The sequence below is a fragment of the Styela clava genome, chromosome 9 (assembly GCF_964204865.1).
Source record: "Styela clava chromosome 9, kaStyClav1.hap1.2, whole genome shotgun sequence".
Lineage (NCBI taxonomy): Eukaryota > Metazoa > Chordata > Ascidiacea > Stolidobranchia > Styelidae > Styela > Styela clava.
In genome coordinates, this window is record NC_135258.1 from 2,945,098 (window position 1) to 2,961,252 (window position 16,155).

At 35.4% G+C, this 16,155-nt stretch overlaps 1 protein-coding gene across 2 annotated transcripts in view; it reads right to left on the bottom strand.

The window, feature by feature from the left end:
• LOC120329520 (protein kinase C delta type-like) overlaps window positions 1-16,155 on the bottom strand; it is a 48,317-nt gene that overhangs the window by 5,421 nt on the left and 26,741 nt on the right. The window contains exons 5-16 of one of the 2 annotated variants that reach the window (XM_078116249.1): window positions 14,824-15,009; window positions 9,322-9,407; window positions 8,725-8,762; window positions 7,976-8,067; window positions 6,819-6,934; window positions 6,265-6,376; window positions 5,435-5,598; window positions 4,823-4,996; window positions 4,195-4,336; window positions 2,196-2,347; window positions 1,624-1,812; window positions 623-751 (exon numbers count right to left, since the gene is read on the bottom strand). In XM_078116249.1, the coding sequence (XP_077972375.1) occupies window positions 623-751; window positions 1,624-1,812; window positions 2,196-2,347; window positions 4,195-4,336; window positions 4,823-4,996; window positions 5,435-5,598; window positions 6,265-6,376; window positions 6,819-6,934; window positions 7,976-8,067; window positions 8,725-8,762; window positions 9,322-9,407; window positions 14,824-15,009 (1,580 nt within the window). Of the gene's footprint in view, window positions 1-622; window positions 752-1,623; window positions 1,813-2,195; window positions 2,348-4,194; window positions 4,337-4,822; window positions 4,997-5,434; window positions 5,599-6,264; window positions 6,377-6,818; window positions 6,935-7,975; window positions 8,068-8,724; window positions 8,763-9,321; window positions 9,408-12,139; window positions 12,220-14,823; window positions 15,010-16,155 lie in introns of both variants that reach the window. The other variant, XM_078116250.1, reaches the window with a different exon arrangement.

Sequence of the window (16,155 nt, forward strand, 5' to 3'; positions counted from 1 at the left end):
AATAAATGTTGATAGTGAGGATTATTCACATGTTTGTGACCTTGTTATGTTTTAAAGTATTTCTTTCTAATTTACTATCGAAAGAAATGAAAAAAATACATACATTACTATCTTAACGCAAACTGCATTTTTTATATTTGAAGAAATATTTCAACTCATTCTTGGAATATTTCTTGTTAAAATAATACAAAATGAATGGGTGGAAAAAAGTTGGGAGGCAGCTTGCTCTACCATTCAATCCTAGAACGTTCTGTTCTAGTTCTGTTCCTGTACTATACTAGACTTGGACCGGAAATGGGACGAAATTCGATATGAAAAATCCCATCCTCTCATCCTAGTGAAGGATATTTTGAGAAATCAAGAATTCAGAGAGAAGGGCCTGCTTTATTTGAAAGAGGGTGAGCATGTCCTTGCTTTAAACAAATTATCTTAAAAAGAAAAACCTGTTCAGCGCCAAAAGCTGATTTAGTGACCGATTTGAGCAAATCTATTCAACCAATACAAAACAACAGTGTGGTAAGCAAATTTTCTCAAAAAAAAACCTTGTACAGTGCCAGAAGCTGTATTTCTGAGTGGGCCCACTTTCAAATCTATCCAGGTTATAAAGTGAAAACAGACTTACAACTTTAGGTTTGAATGGCGGATCAATTTGTCTTTTTTCCAGTCGTTGGAAATCAATCGATGTGAAGAATGGGTGGTCTTTGACTTCATTGATGACGCCGAGACGATTTTCAGGTTCTTTTTTAAGAAGCTGAAATTGATAACAAATTTTTCAACTGTTTTTTTTATTGTTTTTCTGGCAAATAGAATTTTCCTAGATGGCTGAACATGACATGTGATGTCATCAGTTACGATCATAACCAACCAGTTGTGAAGGTGGAAGTGGCCATATGTACTCAGTTGTCTGGTGCACAGTGCAGTTGGTGTTGCTTATTGGTTACTTTGGATTTTGTTTTGGAATTTTGTTAAATATACATTTGAACCGGATTACCTAGAATAATGCATTTTGATTGCTTTCATACAGTGGGAATAGCAGTTGCATTAGGAGTAGCTTTTTACATAGCAATGGCTGTATATGACAAACGCGTATAAAAGTGTCGTCATGAACAAGTGAGCTATTTGGGAATAATTTATTTTGATTGCTTTAGTGTATAGGCTGATATCGATTTCCCTGACATCATGACTTGAATTGTTGAATTCAATAGTTAAATAAGAATAAGCCGAGTTTAAAACCCCCGAAAAACCTCAGCACAATGTTACAGAAATATATTTCTGTTTGTGTATAGAAAGACGCTCTTGATACAGCACCCTGTATTATATACACACGGAGCCACTGGCACAAAAGCATAGAAAAAGGTTGGGTACTCCCGTCGTGTGTGTACCTAGTTAGGTTTAGGCCATAATTTGATTCCGATTTTCCTTATTCTAGTTCTATTAAGAGTTCGGGGACTGTCTGTGTTAACCAAGTGAATATACCCCCTGTTATTAGGTTTCAGTCCCTTTTACACAACTTGATGTAAAGTAGGCGAACAAAATTAGGTACCTCCATATTGGTACACACACTTTTGCAGCACCGAAAGTTAAGTACCCTATCCAACTGATAGCACAAGTTAAAATTTTTACCTCCTTTATACAGGCAGTACAATCCTTGGGCATCCATCTTGGAAAGACTGGTTCTTTAGTTAGGATTGCATTGAATAAATCTTCCTCTTCTTCTCCATGGAAGGGTGATTGTCCGAGCATCATTTCATAAAGCAAGACACCGAACGACCACCAGTCCACACCAAATGTATACTTTTTGTTCTGTAGAATCTGGAGAAGTAAGAAATAAAAAGATTGTAAATGCTGATATTCTTGTTATCGATTCTATTATTGTATGGGATTTTTCACAGCACCTAATTATGCCTGATCAGCGCTTTTCAAAATTAAAAGAAAACTTTACTACAAGCATGCCCTTTTCACATCGTATACATGTCTTGCACTGATATATAAGGAACTGATTTTTTGAAAAAAACGAAATCTACGCGGTATGGCATTTCAGTCTGTTAAATTTTACATTGATCATAGACAGACGAAGGTGTGCAGAAAGACTCCAAATTGAGGTATTAGAGAAATGGGATTTGATTTTGCGCTCTTCAAAAAGCTGATGTGGAGGCACCTAATCAGATACGAAACAACAAGATCAGGGAATTTACCTCAGGAGCGATGTAGTCAGGTGTTCCACAAAACGTAGATGCTTTGTTTGTGGCAGTGATATTCTCCCGACACATCCCGAAGTCAGCAATCTTAATGTGGCCGTCACAATCCAACAGAACATTGTCAAGTTTCAGGTCACGATAGACAATTGCTGTACAAATAGAAACAGAACAATGAATAAAGACTAAACAAACTTGGGCGTACCAGGATATTGTGTGTTAAAACAGTGAACCCTCCTTCCTCCTTGTTTACTTTCTACTTAGGACGCTCCAGAAGTGTGTGTCTACTAATATGGATAAACTAATTTTGTTTGTGAGTTTTTTTTTCATCGAGTTTTGTAATTGGACTGAAACCTATGGGCAGGGGGAATATTCACAGACAGTTCCCGAACTCATAATAGAACTAAAATAAGGAAAATCGGAATAAAATTATTGCCTAACCCTAACCTGGTATACACTCTATGGCAGGGGTTCTCAAACTTTTTGTGTTGCGGAGCCCTTGAAAAAGTTGACTACTATTCACGGAGCCCCAAAATATATGTTAAAATTGTTACTTTCCGAATAAAATTCCTGAGTAAGTTAAAAGTACTTTACTTAATTTAAATGCTAAACCTCTTTTAATAGGTTTAATACAAGTCATAAATAAATCTAAATGTAAAAGATAAATTGTATATGCTAAAGCTGTAAATTTGACACTTGACAAACATATTAATAAATTAGGGGTCGAATCTTTTTTCTTTAGATAATTTTGAAAGACTTGAACGGCCGCTAATAACGTACGCGATTGCATTTCGTTACAATCGCCGATTGTTTTCGTCAGCATGGCGGTGTTTATTCTCCCTTAATCAAAAATTTCCTTCGGCATAATTATACATGTATTGTTCCACAGTATTGCTTTTTTGTTCTCATGGGGAATTATGAGTTCAATGTGAAAAACATGCTACCATATTATAGTCATCGGAGATGAAATGCTAAAAATAATAAATAATAAAGAGATAAATCCGCAACTCAAATTTCTTGATTAAAGAAGCGGCATTCTAAAATATTAAAACTAAAACTTAAAATGAAAGATAACACTTTAAGTTTTGTTTCAGCAGACTCACGTAAAATTAAAAAAGCTTCAATAGACACTGTAAATCACAAAATTTTGTGTTATGTTAGGTTTTCTTTGGTTTTTCATCGTAGTAACTGCAAAACCGAAACACAGTCGATTGTGCGCGCGATGTACCTTTTTTTTTCATTCTGAAACTACCGACTGAGCATGATGAAATAAAAATAAATTTCAATCTTTCGTATTTTGCCCAGACCTCATAATTTTTTGAACGACAATATCTTGTTCTCGAGTGCGAAAGGACAAAATCAAGCTTGACAAATCCCAAGATCGCAAGAATACGACTGCATTTTATTTATAGTTGGAAGTTTATCGCGCATTTTATGTTATTTTAGAATAGTATTCTTTCATTTTAGTAATCCTAATCGTAATCTCGAATCAAACGTGAGTAACGATGAGCACAATTAAATCCTTACGACAAGACACTTTAAATGCTCGCATCGATCATGGATTGAATATTTTACGCAACAGAAATCTCGTTTTCTGTTTTTTTTAATCGCGAATATTGTTGCGTAGAATTTCCGATTCCAATTCTGAACCCCCTCTGTCTTAAGAATCCTGGCTACGCTCCTGCTTATAAATAATGCCATTTTTTAATTCCGTCTCTTTGCCATATTTCGAGGCTATTTCAAAATTTATCAAAGCTGTTACTTCTTCTTTTAACAGTTACAAAATTAACCGATTCAGTATTTTGAAAAGTAATTGAATAGCTCGCGGAGCCCCTGGGTTTCTCTCACGGAGCCCTGGGGCTCCGTACGGAGCACTTTGAGAACCTATGCTCTATGGGAATACCCATGAAAGTTTGACAGCCACCATACTGTTCTTTTAAATACCCATCATTAGCATATGTATACTATGGAATAAGTATATCACACATTTAGAGCTCACATTTTCCATGTAAATACTGCAGTCCTAACACAATTTCGGCAGCATAAAATTTAGCTCTTTGTTCGGTGAAGCGTCCACTTGCTTGGATATGAAACATGAGATCTCCACCATTCAGGTATTCCATCACAAAGAATAAATGGTCCTGAGAAAAAATTTTAAAATCTTAAAAATATAATAACTTATGTTAGGGTGAAGCAAGATTCTCAAATCACTTGGAGGAGTGAACTATGTTTGCCATAGGAAGCCTGACTTTAGCCAGACAAAATGTTACACATATACCATATTTGACAGATCATAAACCGAACCGTCAACAAATTGCTTTGTTTTTTTTTATTTGTAGGTAATAAAGCACTGCCGGATCCATACAAAAAAACTTCAGCATTAGCAAAGAATAGTATGATTCAGTTTAAAAATTTGACTTAGGCACTCCCAACTCTCTAAATTTATACTCCAGGGATAGGTAGCAACGAAAAATAAGCGACTACAAACCATTAAAAAAAGTAGTTTCTGGTTGACAAAGATGGCTCATATTCTAAGACACAGACTTTGAGAAAACAAATTTTGGAGTATGCGGTCTTTCATAAATTAACTGTTGAAATTGCTTAGTCAAATGTTTGTGAACACTCACATTAGTCTGGTAAGTACAGAACAGATGCGTCAGGTACGGATGTTCACAAGCGAGAGAGAGAACCCTTCGTTCAACCATCGTACATTCAACATCATCATCCTCGACTACGACATCCTTCTTCAAAGCTTTGATCGCATAGAATTTATTGTGACCTTTCAACTCTGCCAGAAGCACCTGGAAAATTGGAAGCAAACATTTTTATAGATATTGTGCATTGAATCTCAGGTTCTTTCTCTTCGACTACTCCTTATTCTGGATCTGTCGTTGCCACAAGAATGCTTGATGCTCAGTATCAAATTTAAATAAATAACTAACGGTATTTTTCTTTTTAATTGATTTATCACTTATTTTATTAATAATAATAAAGACCCAGCACACTTTGACAGAGAATAAAAAAATTGCAGCATTGCGAAAGGTGCCTAGTGACTACTCTTGGCTCCCAGAGAACGGCTCTATTGCCCACAAGGGGAGGTTAGTTAATGACAACTCATTCTAATTAGATCAATCTAGTCATTATTAATAAATGGTGTCTCGAGTCCAACTTCAGTGAAGCCAATGAGTCGAGATAGCCATGTTTGCAGTGAAAGTGCGAGAACCCCCTTTTCCTCTCACCTTTCCGAAACTTCCTTTCCCTAAGACCTTCAGCAACCTGAAATCATCGCTTGTGAATTTGACCATGCCGCGTTTACTTGCTCTTGGTGCAGGGATAGGGGCTGCCTGGGGTTTAGAGCCTCCTTGGCCTGACTGTGCTCCCCATAATGGCTCGTAAATTTGACCTAAAGATGGTTAAAAATAGTGTTTAGTAGGGTCTATAATTGACATAAAATGTAAGTAAAATGGTATTCTACATATAAATTAACATTTTTTTTTATATCTATAAAAATTGTTAAAAATGCTTAAAAACAGAGATTGCCTCGTACAAGTTATCACAAAGCAAGACGCCAAATAAAAGTGGAAAGAGTACTGATGGAAAATTAAAAGTTTGCTCAAAGCAAGGTCGTGCTAAAAGCAACATGTATGTTTATAATCGCTGAGACAAAGATGTCATTATGAGTTGTAAGCAGATTTTATAAACGCAGGAGGATCTCAGTAAACAACAGTTTTTACCTGGTTGAAGTAAGATAATGCACAGTCACTTGGAGATAAAGAAAATCTATCAATAAAGGAAGCTTTGTACCAAAAATAATGCTTCAAGACTGAAATATGACTGTAAATATGAAACTTTGTGATATAAATACTCAGAATAATGGCTTAAAAAGTTTGCTTTTGTAGTTTATCCCGCTAATTGTACAAAACATCATGGACCTCGTCCCATTGAATGTTTGGAAACAATTTGGGAACTTTGTAGATGCTTGGAAGAAGGAACAAAAGAAAGTATTACAGCGTAGAATTATATGTTAGTGAACACCAATTGACATAAGAACTAAAGCAAAATAACTTACTGTTGGGCGGAGTTGACATTGGTCTGGGTTGCTTTGGAACTAATAATTGACTTTGTGGAACATCTTCATATATGCTGGATTCTGGTGTGGGCAGTTGTTTGGATCCTTTCTCCTAAAAAATATTTTTTTACAGTCAAGATTTTTTTCACCAAAAAATAAGTATAATAGGCTGTAAAGATGTAGTATAGCATGTTTGAATTTATTTCGGCAACGTTTTTATAACTCCAAAGAGTCGCGATTCGAAATTTCAATGTTGGTATGAGGCAGTGTTCTCCAACCAATAAGGCAGTGTTTCCCAACCTATAGGGCAGTGTTGCCCAACCTATAAAGCAGTGTTCCCCAACCTATAAGGGCAGTGTTCCCCAACCTATGGGTTGCGACCCAAAACTGGGCCGCCTGAAAATTTTCTTGGTCCATTGTTTCTTCAACATAAACCAAAAAGTTACTAATTTATATACAAGTAAATTTTATTGCTTATTTTATATTTGGTTCAAATCCCATTCCCACTACCTCCTCATGGCTTTAATAAATTGGGTGGGCTATGTCATACAAACCTCTACTGAAGGCAGTTTATCCAATTTCTCCAATGCTGCAGCAAGTAGAGACTGATTTACTCCACAGGTATGCGGCATCTTCTTGTAGCAACGATGGTGAGAACTAGTCCCACACTCTAATAAAAAAAATTATTATTTGAAAAATTATTCCGTATTTTTTTTACATAATTTGAAAAGTTGGTATTTATCAATGTGAAAGCCTAGTAATATATTTAAACCCGGGGTGTGCAACAGGAAACCCATAGGCCACAATCTGGCTCGCCAAGGTATTTAGTGTGGCCCTTGTCAAAACTCAGATTTTTCCCCATCAAGCATAAAATTGAATATGACAGTTTATGTTTAAAAAGGCGCTCACATGTGTAAAAATACATAAGGTTTTTGGTGACCGAACATTTGAACCCATGCGTATATCCACAGGTTCAATCTATATGCGGGTGCTAAAACCCATGGGTTAGGTTTAGTATGGGTTTAAATATCCGTGAAACAAAAAAAATTCCATAGGTGCAAAAGCATACAGGTGCAATTGTCATGGGTTCAAATGTACGTGGGTTCAAATGTAATGGAACCAAGGTTTTTTGCTATTGTCGCTGCGTTGAATCTTTTGTCATTTTGCCCGATGCCCGGTTATGCTCGTGTAAGCAACAGCCGCATTTCTTTTTCTTACCTTATCCACATGAAAAAACTAAATTTTTTGCGTGGCCCGGCTAAATATATGTAGTTGGTTATAAAGTCCACCGACAAAAAATGATTTACGCCCATGATTTATAAGGTTTTCCATTCTGATCCATTTATTTGTCAATACTAACACGTCCTTTCAAATAATAGTATCTGCTCACCCATCTTTGGATATTAGTGGCTGTTTGTAAAGAGCCTTGTTCGGGGCGCTACCGAAGTATGTGCACCAAGATGGTAGACACAGGAACGTAGTATGTGTACCAGGTTGGGGTTAGGCCATAATTTTATTCCAATTTTCCCTATTTTAGTTCTATTATGAATTTGGAGACTATCCAAGTGACTCCAGTAGTATTTGTACCTGAAATTATGGCCTAACCCTAACCATGTACACATAGTGTTCGCCATCTTGGTTCACATACTACATGAGTACCTTGTTTGGAGTGTAATTCATGAAAAGATGTCATCAAATTAAAAACACTCACCTTCGCATTTAACTCCTTGCTTGACAAGACCATACAACATGGAACCGCAATGATCGCAAAATGTCGGCCGAAGAAAGGTGCAGACTTTGAACCTGAAAAAGTTTCAAATATTAGAATTTTGCTTTATTTATTCATATAAAAAATTTTACGCCTCAATAATGAAATAATGGGAAGAAGAAGGCTTGGCTTGGTTGGCCAGGTTTAATGGTCACTTTCGTGACAGACTTCGTGACAAAAGTTTCAAATATTAGAATTTTGCTTTATTTATTCATATAAAAAATTTTACGCTTTGAGCCTCAATAATGAAATAATGGGATGAAGAAGGCTTGGCTTGGTTGGCCATGTTTAATAGTCACTTTCGTGACAGACTTCGTGACAAAAGTAAACACATTTTTCTTCACATTAACAAAAGGATTGCATGTCTTTGAAATGACCTCAGAGATATATAGCAAGGGAATGGATGGAAAAAAAAATTTATACAAAAAATGTAATCAAAAAAGCCTATATCTTACAGACCTCTTAGCCAGTTGCCCAACCCCCCCTCCAATATTATATGAATACTCACATTCATTAATTAAAGTATTTTGTTCATATGGCCCATTCATCTTTACCAATGCATTCACCAATATTTGAGTAAATTTTGAAAATTCACAGCATTGTCGTGGCAAAAAATGAAAATTAGCAGATTTATTTATATTAGTGGGGGGGAGAGGATAACCGGAAATAGCCCATCTACTGAATAGACTTACCTGTGAGGCATGTTGATCTTGAATCTTTCTTTCAGATACTGAAAATAGACAGTGAATAAAATGTATGCTTGGGAAAAGGAATGACAAGAGTGTGAACCCGTTCAAATACCCAAAGTCGCCTTGAGCTGCTGGCCATTCAAAGTTTACATCTTTGAACAATCAACCAGTCCAGCGGTTCCCAAAGGTTGCGCAAAGTATTTTCTTTGATAATTTGGCGCCTCACTAATAAAATGTTTTGGAACCGCTTAACTAGTCGACCATCCCCACACCTGATGTAAACTGGAAACTATACGTCTATCTGACCCCAGTAAACCATTCACTCAGCCACCATGTGACAAAAAGTGTAACATATTTGTATCCATTTATCCTCATAAGACTCAAAGACATGGAATTGTTGCAATGGCAAGGGTTTCCCCAACACCAAACATTGACTTATGTTTTTCGATATCTATATTTCAGAATGTGTTACAGTATAACCCAAATTTGTCCAATAGCAAATAGATAGAAAACAATAGCACATAACTGATGTTTTATAACTATCACATAAAAATCAGTATTGATTAATCAAAAATAATGCAAAATAAATCCGTTATTTACCACTGTGTGAGCCGATCCGACTGCAGTACGACTGCACGATGCAAGAACACAATAAATGCATTTTTTATGCAACGCAGCTCCACAATCTGGTAGTATGATGTCATAATCGTCATCATTGTTGCATCACCAATATCATCATGATTTGAACAATAACATGCAAGAAAATAAATAAACCAAAATAAATCTTTTGCACCCATAAATGAAAGGTTAGTACACAAAATGAAAGAGATTGCAATTTTGCAATACCCAGTAGAATTACTGAATTTATATTCAATTGCGACCAGTGATAAGATAGGAAATTTCAAGAATGGGTTATTTTTTTGCGTGTCCGGTAAATTCGCCATAGGGAACATATGGTAAAATATTGAATTTTGCAGCAAAAGTAAAACAAGTATTTGTAATAAAAACAGTTAGGTTCATAGTGTTGGGGTATGCTCTTAAATAATGAATCCTTTTTAAATAAAAAGGTACCTTTCTCGACTATACGCCTATCACGCGGATAAGCCGACTCCTTAATAACAGCTTCGAAATAGTGAATTTATAAAAATTCGCATATACGCCGTTTCCACAAATCGTAACACGGCGCAGGCATCTATTACAGTCAATGATGTTCAATTCAAATTTAATATTCAAATATCGCGATTCGCTACCTTCTTGTATATGGCACACACAGTCCACATTTTGATTAAAACAATTTTCGATTATTATATTTTCTGTTTTATCGTAATGGAAGACAGCACTTTGCGGCACAACCAAATTACTGCCAACATGAAAGGAATTAAATCAGGGCCGACTTGAAGTATCAAACGTATAACATGAGGACATTTTTGATTGAAAATATTTTACAATCATTATTTTATATTAAGGTAGTCGAGATATCCTGAGCGGACACGGCAATAAATTTGGTTATTTTTCGCAAGTCTTCTCAAACATGATTTGTGTGAGCTTCATATATGGGCTGATATATTTTATAATGTATGCCCAAGTGTCTGCCGATTATTTAATTAACTTTGTATACTAGCTGTTATTTGTCTTAATCCTAAAAACAAAAACGTGGCCGGTGCAATGAAGCACTCCCTGCCCGATAACGGCACTTCAGAAAGAAAACGGCTACCACGAAATAAAGTGATTGATGTATGACCTTCCGTTTTGCTGATTCAGGAAAAAACGGAAAACACAGCTGTTGTCTAACCCATGGACGTACAGCACAGTATTTATCACATCATATTCATATGTTATTTCGACCTTTCAGTTACCGTAAATGGTTGTTCAAAATGATTGAAATTACAGTTTTATTGTTAAGAATTAATGCTGTGAGTATTATTCTACCTGAAACTTCTATCTGATTCTTACTTGTGCACAAATGATAACGTTTTGACGACGAGACGGCTGGTAGATCAATGCTGTTGCTCTTATGCAAAAGATACAATTAAATTTAATCAAATACAAGCGGTAACGTTTATGATCAGACAATCACATCTAGACAAGCGATCGCGTGTGTGGTGTGTGCGTGCACGCTCTTTATCGTGAGAATTAAGCATGGTCTGTAGCTGTTGCAATTACCGGCAAGTCAGCATTATATCATTTCGTTGCGTGATCAAAGTCTTGATGTGCGAAGGAGCCGAATTTTTGGTGCTATCTGAGTTATGCGCGCATAAGACGGTCCCTTAGTTGGGCAACTTTTTTTTTGAGTTTTAAACTCGGCGTATTTGCGAATAAATACGGTACTTCAAAAACAGCAAAATGCTCTTGCGGCAAATTTTCCTATGTGACGAAATTTCATGCGGCGAATTTTCCTAGAACCATTTTTTTGTATTGAGTCACTAACAACAGTATGTATCTCACTATGTAAGCTACATTAAATCTTAATACATGACATTAAAAATGCCAAATATAACGCCAGTCGCCAACTGCGGTGCGCGTTAACCATTAACTGCAGTTGATAATGTTTAAAACATGAAAAAAGTTGCGCGAACCCCTGAAAAACACCACTGCTTGCAACCTTAGGATAAGGTTTCATAGAATGATATTCATTATAGCTCATCAAGTGGTTGCTAGAAACTAAGATCATGGTAATTTGTATCCTTGGAGCAAATACATTGTGACTCCAGAGAATAAGGGTATCAAAATATTCACTCTTACTAATATTGGGTTTTACAAAATTTTTGTGCCTTTTTGACTATTACTTTGACTGCTCGGTTGCAAGCAATAAGGTAACAGATTCATGATGGGTCATTGCAGTGGTACCTGGAGGTCACTAAATTGGTTGATGTGAATTGACTAGGTTAATTCCACAACAAAATCTTAAAAGAGCGCATTGTAAGTTTAGTATACGAAACCTATTGCAGAGATAAATCTACAGTAAAATCATTTTTGTAGACAACCATTTTTATGTCAGTTAATGCTGACACACGATTTTATCAAGTCTGACTATTAGGAAAAAGTGCTTGAAAGCACAGAATACAAAAAAACCTACTGCAAAGATGAATCATAATAGCTAAAGTGAAAGGTAAATCTATTTTTATGCAAAGTCATGTTTTATGTGATCAATTCTGCTGTGTCAGTGCAAAAAAGTTCAGGATACCTGAACATAGCGGATATATAATCAATTTTCTACAAAATCGTGTGTTAGTAGAACAAAAAGAATCAAAATTCACGAAAAATTTTCATTTTTTTGTAGAATTTCAATGAAATCTTCGATGATAAATTTCAGTGCTATTCAAAATGGGAATGAAAAAAACTTAGATCCCACAAACCAAAATAATTTGATGTCACCGGGCAAGCAAAACAAAGATTGGTATTATTAGTTTATATTTACAAGGTTTAAATCGCTGGTTGAACCGACACAAACTCCCAAAACGTGCTCTTTACACCTCTTGTGGATTGCTGACTGGCAGACTGAGATAAATAAGTTAAATAAATAAATTGTGAGTATACGATTCGTGTCTATTTGGAGTAATTAAATTATGTTGAGATCATAGGTCAAAGGTCGAACACTTCTATGGCTTTCATTAGTATATGACATCTTCATGCCTTGGCTCTGCGCATACTATTTTCAAACCTTTCTCAGTGGCTAAAATCATATGGCGAACCACGACCTCTCGTCCGTTACCAGTCCGTATCGGCTATGGAATTAGTTATTTTTTTTTTGATGCATAGACTTGACAGTGGAGGAAACGCAACCGGCCAGATGTTACGTGAACCACCCTGCGGTGGCGAGGAGTTTAGTGATCTTCGCACATGATTAACCCTGCATGGGATTTGAACCTGCGAACCCTCGCAGGGTAAATAGAGGTGCCATGGCGAGCGCATTCCTAACGCTTAGCACAATGTGCCACACCATCGAGCCTTGTTCAAAGCAAAATAGCACTATGTAAAAATGCCGCACAAGTCAAGCTACAACCGTAAAATACAAATTAAAATGAATATTTTATTCCTAATGCTGAAAACCGTAGGTGATAAATTGTAATTAAATGCCAAATCTTTGAAGTTGAAATCAAGCTCATCAAATATTAATGCAAATCTGACATGAGCAAACCGCAGCCTTCAAAATATTCACACTTAGCTTAGAACGAAAGTCTCTTGGGACAAATTTGGTACCAAAAATCCAATACTTATCAGAAATATCGACATTTTCTGGTTTTTAATGGTACACATTGCGTTTTGAGCATAAATACTTATTGGAAATACAACACAATGGATAGAATCTCCGGATATATTCAAAAATAATCATACCCAATATTGTAAATCCTTGAAATTGGGAATAACATAGGATAGCTTGATTTGAAAATTTATCATTTTAGCATTCACGACTTATAGTATAAACCTTTATTTAACTTTAAACTCCTATCCCATTCCATAATTTATGCCTAAATAATCTTTTATTTGTGTAAAAATGTTGAAAAACGCTGCAATAATTAATTGAGGAATACTTTCCTAGTGTATTAATTTGTTGACACCTATTAACAATATTTGAATTTGTAAATGAAATAATGTCTGTAATTCTTCTATGCAAACAGATAGAAAAATTTGTGGGAACTTTTACATGGGTTTTCTGAAAGAGATATCCAGAACCCCGAACTAAAAGTTGATTGTGCAATTCCAAACCAGAAAATTTTTTGCTCTTAAAAAAAGCAGCAATCTGAGTGTATATGTCAATGTTTAGCCAGATTCTTATTTGGAGTGAAGACTAGGGCTGAGTATTTTCAAATACCTTGTGATTTCGGAATCGAATCGAGTAATTTTTTCGAATCGAATCTCGAATACTTGGAAATATATAATTGTAAGCGACTTTTTTACAGTAATTGGTCCACAAATGAATTACTGAAGACATAGAATACATCACTCAGATAGATTACTGAGCGTTTACACACAATAACAAACACGTTTTATCAATAACTCACTACTGAGTCATATGTTAGAATTGCCTTGAAAAATTATGACTCCAATGAACAAAAAATGAGGAATTCACCTAGATCATTGGCGAGGAGAAAAAAACAAGATGGCGGCGATTCGAAATTTAGCTTCGAACCGATTCGAATAATTTACTTTTCGATTCGAATATTCGATACGAAATGCCCAGCCCTAGTAAGACATAAATAGCCTCCTATAAAATATTTACAAACCGAGCAGAGTTAGACATATCAGAAATAGTGCCCAATTCAAACTTGTAATAAATGTTTCCTATTCAAGATTTCAAGCCAGGGGATTTTGAAACCATGAATATTAATGAAGGGGTGTCATTTCAAGACGGTTACGACAATTTCTTTCAATTATTTATGAGTGTCTTTGAATTTGACAATAATTTTGTCAATCACAGTTTCAATTTCGGGTTGAATGATGTAGAAAATTCTGAAATTTTAGCCAGTGGTGTAAAAAAAAAATCACAAAAAAAGTATTTTTCATTTTTTCTAATTGTATTCTGAAAAAATTTGAATTTAAAATATAAAATACTTTTGAAATGTTCAAGATATCATTCTAATTTTTTTAAATAGGGATTAGATAATGAATCAGCTTAAGCATAGGTTCCTGTGAAATATTATTTTATACTGGTCTAGAGTGAAGGATGTCATTTGTCATTTAGTTTGGCAATGCCCAATTGACAAGTTTCTGGTCCTTCGAAAAATAGTGGCACCTCATGTATCAACATATAATTTTCTAGAAACTTTTTTAGATTAAAACACTTCATAAATGATTCTCTTGGGCAGTGCCAAATAGGAAAGTATTTGGTAAAATTTGGTAATGGATTAGGGGCGTAGCTGTTTTAACTCCCATAGGAAGTGTAAAAAAAAAAGTTTTTTTTTCGAAACCGTTTGCTATTACGTTCTGACTTAGCAATTAGAAGTTGGTTCTCAGTCGTTCTGTTTGTTTAATTTTAATAGAAGTTTATTCAAATTATTTAGTTCATATACACGTTTATATGCCCTCAATTAGTTGCAATTCATTTGAAGGTTTTATGAACACCCTATGCTATTAAAATTAGATAGAAAACTGAGTGCATACCTTTACACTGGTATCCTTGCTTATTCAATCCCCACATGAAATCTTTGCAGACAGAACAGAACGTAGGCTGGCGGAAAAATTTGGCTGTGAATTCGTGACCTTTGACCACATGAACTTTGGCCTTTTTCATCGCACCTCGTCGACGCTGAATCGTTCGCTCTGGAAGTTCCTGGTCTTGCATGACGTCTGAAATAAAAAAGCTTACGTTAGATCGTGCAATTAGATGTGATTTTCATACTCACCTCAAAGTGAGGAAAAGCTGATAGGATGGCAAGACACAGCCTCTTAACAGATTTATCATTTCAATCAAGCGTTGGAATAGTTAACCAGATATTCATTTCTGATGTATGAATCTGCTTCAGTAGCAATCTTGTTAAGAATTACGGAGGTCAATATATAATAATTTTGGTGTTGGGAATTCACATTGCACTAAATTGGATTTATCTTTTTGCAATATCATAATCTATCTCACATTTTCATCGAAAATAAAACATTAATGAAAAATGGTGAACTACTGCCCAAAAATTATTTGGTCATATCAAGGATTTACCATCTAAGTCCATGCCTGAACCAAACTGGTAACTGTATGAAATACAACGGTTTTTCTCTATTATTACAAGTCATCTTACTGTCCTCCTTCGTTATATCTCACAAAACAAGTCAAATATTAGGTGTGATAGATAATTCAGTCTAATATACCAATGCACTATTAATTAAGGCAGTGGTCGTCAAACTTTTTGAGACGCGACCCCATTTCAAAAATTATGACGTATGATAAGCTCGTGACCCCAAGGTATGACGAGGAAAAAAATATTTGAAAAAATATTTCAAACCACTAAAAACTAATCACAGTAAAATCTCATTCCAACTTATTTTTTCACACGCTCTAGATTTCATGTTAGAATTTAATTATTGCCGTCAAACAATAGCCTTATTATAAAGGATATCACCGTCATTTAGAATACCCAAACTTGCTATGTACTTGGGGTCGCGACCCACACTTTGGTGACCACTGAATTAAGGGACCAGGGAAACCATATGATTAATCCATCACATGGGCTTTCCTCTACTCATCAAAATACCCACAAAAGTGTATTCTGTTTTATTTAAGCAAGTCATGGAATCATGTGGATAGATCCCCAAATGGGAACACTACTGCCCGAGATTATCTTTCAAACAAGGGGAACACTATGTATCACTACAGGAAATTCCTATTAATAATCAGTGGCAGTATTAATCATTGCCATTATGTTATGTAGCATGATGATGGGAATGTAATCAGGTATGGATACCTATATCCGAGCATGGCACATTGCTGGGCCATACTTGAAT